The 7,666-nt window shown below is 41.0% G+C and overlaps 1 protein-coding gene across 3 annotated transcripts in view; it reads right to left on the bottom strand.

Moving 5' to 3' along the window:
* The window catches only part of HEATR5A (HEAT repeat containing 5A), a gene marked incomplete at its 5' end in the record, with an annotated part of 91,344 nt that overhangs the window by 77,003 nt on the left and 6,675 nt on the right, over positions 1–7,666 (bottom strand). For all 3 annotated transcript variants that reach the window (XM_080931569.1, XM_080931568.1, XM_080931567.1), the window contains 3 exons: positions 4,796–4,951; positions 5,902–6,157; positions 7,428–7,585. In XM_080931569.1, the coding sequence (XP_080787695.1) occupies positions 4,796–4,951; positions 5,902–6,157; positions 7,428–7,585 (570 nt within the window). The remainder of the gene's footprint in view (positions 1–4,795; positions 4,952–5,901; positions 6,158–7,427; positions 7,586–7,666) is intronic.

Consider the following 7,666-nt stretch of genomic DNA (forward strand, 5'->3'; position numbering starts at 1 on the left):
TTCCTGCCAGTAAGTACTTCTTGGGATCAGCTATAGTGCTTGGATTTGGTGGTTGCATATGTGGTGGATCCCCGGGTGAGGCGGCTTCTGAGTGATCTTTTCTTCAATCCATGTTCCTCTATTTGACCTTGCATTTCCTCCTGTGAGTGTTTTGATCTCCCTTCTAAGAAGGGCTGAAACATCCCCATTTTGGCCTTCCTTCTTTCTGGGGCTACTATCCACTTATCAGTGAGTGCATAGCATGTGTGTTCTTTTGTGACTGGGTTACCTCACTCAAAATGATAGTCTTTAGTTCCATCCATTTGCCTATGAATTTCATGAAGTCATTGTTTCTAAGAGCTGAGTAGTACTCCATTGTGTAAATAAACCACACTTTCTGTATCCATTCCACTGTTGAAGGTCATCTGGGTTCTATTTAGCTTCTGGCTATTATAAATAAGGCTGCTATAAACATGGTGGAGCATGTATCCTTGTTATATGTTGAAGCATTTGGCGTATATGCCCAGGAGTGGAATAGCTGGGTTTTCAGGTAGTACTATATCCAATTTTTAAGGATGTAAAAATTTTAAGGAACCACCAGACTGATTTTCAGAGTGGTTGTACCAGCTTACAACCCCACCAACAGTGGAGGAGTGTTCCTTTCTTCACATCTCTGTCAGCATCTGCTGTCACCTAAGTTTTTGATCTTAGACATTCTAACTGGTGTGAGGTAGAATCTCAAGGTTGTTTTGATTTGCATTTCCCTGATGACTAGGGATGTTGAGCATTTCTTTAGGTGTTTCTCAACCATTCGATATTCCTCAGTTGAGAATTCTTTGTTTAGCTCTGTACCCCATTTTAAAAATAGGATTATTTGATTCTCTAGAGTCTAGCTTCTTGAGTTCTTTGTATATATTGGATACTAGCCTCCTATCAGATGTAGGATTGGTAAAGATCCTTTCCCAATATGTTGGCTGTCATTTTGTCTTCTTGACAGTGTCCTTAGCCTTACAGAAGCTTTGCAATTTCATGAAGTCCCATTTGTCAATTCTTGATCTTAGAGCATAAGTCAGTGGTGTTCTGTTCAGGAAATTCTCCTCTATGCCTATGTGTTCTAAACTCTTTCGCACTTTCTCTTCTAATAATTTCAGTGTACCTGGTTTTATGTGGAGATCTTTGATCCTCTTGCACTTGAGCTTTGTACAAGGAGATAAGAAAATGTAGATTTGTATTCTTCTGCAATCTGACTGCCAGTTGAACCAACACCATTTGTTGAAGAGGCTGTCCTTTTTCTATTGAATGTTTTTAGCTCCTTTGTCAAAGATCAAGTGACCATAGGTGTTTGGGTTCAGTTCTGGGTCCTCAATTCTGTTCCATTGATCTACCTGCCTATCTTTGTACCAATACCATGCAGTTCTTTATTACAACTGCTTTGTAATTAGATTGAGATAAGGGATGGTGATTTCCCCAGAAGTGTTTTTATTGTTGAGAATAGATTTCTCTATTCTAGATTTTTTGTTATTCTAGATGAATTTGTTTTTGATATTTTGACTGTAGATGTCTGTTAATTCCAATTGGTTCATAACCTCTGCTAGTGTTGCTGTGTCTGTTCAGTTTCTGCTTCCATTGATGAGAGTGGGGTGTTGAAGTCTCCCACTATTATTGTGTGTAGTGCAATATATGCTTTGAACTTTAGTAGGATTTCTTTTATGAATGTGGGTGTCCTTGTATTTGAAGCACAGATGTTCAAGATTGAGAGTTCATCTTGATAGATTTTTCCTGTGATGAGTAAAAAGTGTCCTTCCTGATCTTTTTTGATAACTTTTGGTTTGATACTAGAATAGCTACTCCAGCTTGTTTCCTGGGACCATTTGCTTGGAAGGTTTTTTTCCCAGGCTTTTACTCTGAGGTGGTGTCTGTCTTTGTCTCTGAGATGAGTTTCCTGTATGTAGCAAAATTCTGGATCCTGTTTACGTATCCAGTCTGACAGTCTATGTCTTTTTACTGGGGAACTGAGTCCATTGATGTTAACAGATATGAAGGAATAGCGATTGTTGTTTCCTGTTATTTTTGTTGTTAGAGGTAGAATTATGTTTGTGTGCTTTTATTCTTTTGTTTTCTTGCATGATTACTTTTTTGCTTTTCCTTGGGTGTAGTTTCCTTCCTTGTGTTGGGATTTTCCATCTATTATCCTTTGTAGGGCTGGATTTGTGGACAGATATTGTGTAAATTTGCTTTTGTCCTTAGTTTCTCCATCTATGGTAATTGAGAGTTTTGCTGGATATAGGAACATGGGCTGGCATTTGTGCTCTTCTATGTTCTGTATGATGTCTGTCTAGGATCTTCTAGCTTTCACCATCTCTGTTGAGAAGTCTGGTGTAATTCTGATTGGTCTGCCTTTTTATGTTACTTGTCATTTTTCCCTTACAGCTTTTAGGATTCTTTCTTTATTTTCAACATTCAGTGTTTTGACTATTATGTGTCAGGAGGAGTTTCTTTTCTGGTCCAATCTATTTGGAGTTCTGTAGGCTTCTTGTATGCTTTTGGTCATCTTGTCCTTAAGGGCAGGGAATTTTTCCTCTATGATTTTGTTGAATATATTTACTGTGCCTTTTAGTTGATATTCTTCGCCCTCTTCCACACCTATTATCTTTAGGTTTGGTCTTCTCATTGTGTCTGCATCTCCTGGACATTTTGGGTTAGGAGCTTTTAGGTTTTTGTATTTTCTCTGACTGTTGTGTCAATGTTTTCTATGTTGTCTTTGGCCCCTGAGATCCTGTCTTTCATCTCTTGTAGTCTGTTGGTGATGCTTTTATCTACGACTACTGATTTCTTTTTTAGGTTTTTTATTTCCAGAGTTGTCTCTTTTTTGTGATTTCTTTATTGTTTCTATTTCTGTTTTCAATTCTTTCACCTGTTTGGTTGTGTTTTCCTGTGGTTCTTTGAGTGATTTTGTATTTCCTCTTTATGGGCTTCTATTTGTTTATGTTTGTTCTTCTGTAATTCTTTAAGGGGGCTATCCACGAGCTTCTCGAAGATTTTCACCATCATCATGAAGCATGATTTCAAGTCTAAGTCTTGATTTTCTGGTGTGTTTGGCATTCCACTACTTGCTTGGTGGGAGAGCTGGGTTCTGATGTTGCCAGGTTGTGTTGGTTTCCATTGCTTATGTTCTTTCGCTTTCCTCTTGCCATCTTGCTATCTTTGATTATAGGTGATCTTGTTATCTTTGACTGGAGCCTGTCTCTCCTGTGGGTCTGAGGGCCGTAGGCTCAGGAAGGAGATTGTTTCTGGGTGTTTGGCTCTTTGCAGGCAGGTAGTGAGTTCTGATGGCAGTGACTCTGTTCTGTCTCCGTGGGCTCAGGTGGAAGAGCTCTTCTGAGGCTGTTCTGGGAGCTTAGCCAACTGCAGGCACATCCTGAGTCTTGATGGCAGTCACGTGGCCCTCTCGCTGGGTTGGAATGGACCCTCTCCGAGAGTGCACCACAATATCTGTCCTCCAAGAGCTCCAGGTGTTCCTTCCCTGACAGCCAGTGAGAGTATGTGGTGGGCTTAGGACTTACCAAGGCTCAGGTGAGAGAGCGCTGGCAAGACTGTTCTGGGTCTCAGCTGTCTGGGGGCGGGTCCTGAGTGGTACTACACTTCTTATCTACTGCATGGCTTTTATCTTAGAGCAAATTTTAAAAGCAAGGTTTTGCCAATACTTCATGGTCTAAGAACATGTTAGAGTACAGTGAACTGCAAAAAAAAGTTTCTATTTATTGATTCAAGACAGACCTTTGTTGAAACATGTAAGTTTTCTGCCAACTGCTACAAAAATTTAAAGGGCTTACAAACATATAAATGAGTAAGCAGGAAGAATGACAAAAACCAAAGCCACAGACAGGAAAATAAAAAGGAACTAGCCACTGCAGAAAAATAGTGGATTTCACTGATACGATACAGCCTAAGTAGATAAAATGACCGAAGCAGAAAGCAGATGAGTAGCCACGTCATCTGGGAAAAACAGATGGCATGGCCGCTGATGACATTCCTGATGATACTCCTTTGATACAAACATCCTCAGTTAAGCAGAGTGGTAGTCATATAACACACAAAGCCACTGAGTGGCATATTTTAAAGGAGTGAAATTCATGCTATCTGAAGATATCACAATGCTGATCAATTATTCTAAAAGGCAGAACATTATTTTCAGAAAGAAATAAAGATGGCTTAAGACTCCCGAGGAACAGATGGCATATATTCCACAGACAGTGATGTTTTCTCTGCAGGGGAGAGAGATCCAGACGTATTCCTCTGGAAGTTTACCCCTGCACTTCAGAAAGAGGAATGAGGACAGTGTTCACAAAACAGCTTTCTAATTGTTTCAGTAAGACTGGGATTTCACTATGTAGCCTTTGTCCTCCGAATGCTGACACTAAAGGTGTGCACCTTTTTTGGTCAGAGAACTACCTTTAATTACAAAAGGGGAAAATGGCAAACAAACCACCAAATGCAAAAACACAGAAAGCCCTCTCTTCTCAAGTTTTATTTGTGTGTGTGCGCGCGTGCGCGCGCGCATGTGCAAGTGCACCCTCAGAAGCCAAAAGAGGGCATCAGATCCCCAGGAGCTAAACAGCCAGACATGATCTCTGATAACCAAGCTCAGCTTCCCAGGAAGAACCGCATGTGCTCTTCACCACTGAGCCATCCTTCCAGCCTTTAAACACATCTATATTTTAAAATAATCTTGACTATAAACTACAACAAAACATCTAACACATCGCCAGTGGTTTCACAGTTCCAGCTCAGATGAGACACACACACAACACACTACCTGTACTGGAGTCCTGCAGCACAGGAGCAGCTGTCGTGCCGAGACTGTGTATGAGATTCCCAAGTTCTTGTAATGCACAAACCAGCATGTGCTGGCTGCCAGCTACTTCCGTGGAACTGAGACGGGTTTCCAAATTACCATCACTCAATGTGGTATCTGCCAGAACACAGGAATGACTTATACATCACTTTTATAAACACACATCATAGGAACTCTGTGTTAGGAGCAGAAAAGCATAAGGCCAAAGTAAATACAGTACATCCACTTGACGGTAGAAAACCCTTGATCACATAATAAACTGAGTGTGACCTAATAGATATCTTGAAAATATTGTTAGATAATTAATTTTATTATTTATGTGTATGAGCATTTTGCCTGCATATGTGTATGTGTAAAACATGTGCTTGGTGCTTAAGGAGGTCAGATGAAAGTGTCAGATTCCTTGGGACTGAAGTTACAGACAGTATGGGTCACCATGTAGGTGCTGGGAATCAATCTTAGGTCTTCTCCATGAGCAACAAGTACCCTTAACCACCAAGCCAACGCTCCAGCCCCTGAACTAAGATCCAATTAACACAAAATAATCAGATCCCTTTTTACTGTGTCAGCTGTAACTGTTACTGTGACTAGTGACAGAGAAAACTCAAGACACTACTTCTTTTATCTAGTATCAAGTAAGAAAAATTCAGGGTGATCAGAGTGGACAATATATAGCCTGAAATAGCCTGTTTAAAAAAACAGCAATCACCTTAAGTTGTGTAAGCACCATGACATGAATTCTAAGGAACTGTTATAGGCAGCCTTTAAGATTTTTGTTATGGCACTAGAGAGGTGGTTCAGTGGTTAAAAGCACTTTCTGCTCTTACAGAGGACCTGATTCCTAGCACCCATGTTGGGTGGCTCAGAACCACTCAAGCTTCAGGGGATCTGATGACCTACGCTGGGTTCCTCAGGCATTCAGCATACATGTGTGTAGATATAGAACATGGAGATATATACACATGAACAAATAAGTTGCTTTTAGAAAGTATTTTTAAAATATACAGGAATACAGAAGCACTGCTTTCCAAAGGGTGGTTCCTCTGACACTGGTAAACCAGACTTACCCATAACTTTCTTGAGCTTCCAGATGGCCTGGCAGATATCCTTTGCAGCAGCAATTTGAGCCTTTTCTCCCAGCAGGCCTCCTATAGTTGCTCGAAGAATGAATGAGACACAGCGGCGACAGCAGACGGCATCAATCTGCGTTTGCGTGGCTTTAGGATTGGACTGTGACACAAGGCTGAGAACATGAGAGAGAAAGACAGCAAGGTTCTTCTCTAGCCAAGCTCCTCCTAATGTTGAAACAAACACCACGTAAGCCTAAAAAGAAAGCAATTTCATCTTCAAAACTTGATCATTTCAGTTGCAAATCAACATCTTTTCTGTTTACAAAATATTCAGAATTTCCTCCCCTGCCTCCATCACTTGACAGTGTTAGCGCAGCATAAGGTGTGTTTGTTCCTGGCCAGACTGGAGTTACAGTCAGCCTTTCAGTGCAGATTCCACCTCTGCTGCGCCTCTATTCAACTGCAGCCAGGCTCTGCAAATGTTCAGTAGAGAGCTATTGCCAGATAATTTGTAAATGTGTCCCTGGCTTCTGGAAACAAAGGCTTTAAGATACTTAACCTCATGAACAAGCAAGCTGAATTCAAACACATGGGCGCTTTTTATTAGGTACACTCCAGTTCCATAACTCCAAAGGACTGTTGTAGAAACCCTAGGGAAGTTCACTGTGATGAGATGCTGCTTGTTATCGCAAACGTTAATCGTCTGTCTCAGCCCAGATACAAAGACAACCAATACGAAACATGGAAACACTTTACAGTCACACTGGAGAGCTCTCACTTTGTGAACTAGTCACACAGCACAAGCCACCAGGGTGCACATAGTGTTATTTTATTTTAAATTGTTCACTTAAAATCTTCAGCATGCACTGACTTCATTTTTTCGCTGGACTTAGTAAATTTTAGGCACGTAGACAAAGATCTTGCACATGGCAGGCTGGGCCCCTGCTGGCTGGGCTTCATCTCCAGTCTAGTCCTTCATGACTTTCTAAAGAAGTCTGCTGAGTCACGACACATAGAAAGAAGCTGGTTTGGGTTAAGGCTGCAGTGTAGCCTTTGAAGTGTTTTATTCTAAAAAACCTTTCCAAAAGTTTAGCTTTAAAAATCTGTGTTTAGGACAGAAAATCACACGGCAAACACATGGGTTGAATGGCATGATCTTTTGTAGGAGTTAAAATCTTATGTTATCTTGACACATTAGGTAAGACGTACTGGTATTTAAAGTGCACTGCATAAGCATTCATAACCACAGTGGAAGACACAATAAGCCATGAGACACATGACAGCACAGGAAAGGAAAGATGACTGGTGTAAGGAACTAGTAAGACCCACTACTAAAAAATAAAACCACACTTGGGTTATAAGAGTCTTTTAATTTGTAACCTTGTTTTTAAACCTGTTTAGGTTCACCATAGGTATTTATAAACACGAGCATATCCAGCAACTTCGCACTGTGGAGTCAGATATTAAAACTCTGACTCAGGCCAGTGGAAACTGCACACAGTTGACCAAGTCCTGATTCTGACCTGAGTAATGCCCACTCGAACATCTCTGCTGACTGAACTGCTGCCTTTCAGCATATCTCCACTGGCTCGAAGGAATCCTGAACTCCCACGCAGAAACCCTGCTCCCAGCAGTTCCAGGACTTCCTCCAGTGACACTCGGCGAGCACTCTGACTCGAGGCTGCTATGACAAAGAACAAAGCAGCAATTCAGAGTTCACAGACTGAGTTTAAGTGCACAATCTTTTCACCTTTTGTGCTGG

Source organism: Micromys minutus, assembly GCF_963924665.1.
Source record: "Micromys minutus genome assembly, chromosome: 1".
NCBI classification, from domain to species: Eukaryota; Metazoa; Chordata; class Mammalia; order Rodentia; family Muridae; genus Micromys; species Micromys minutus.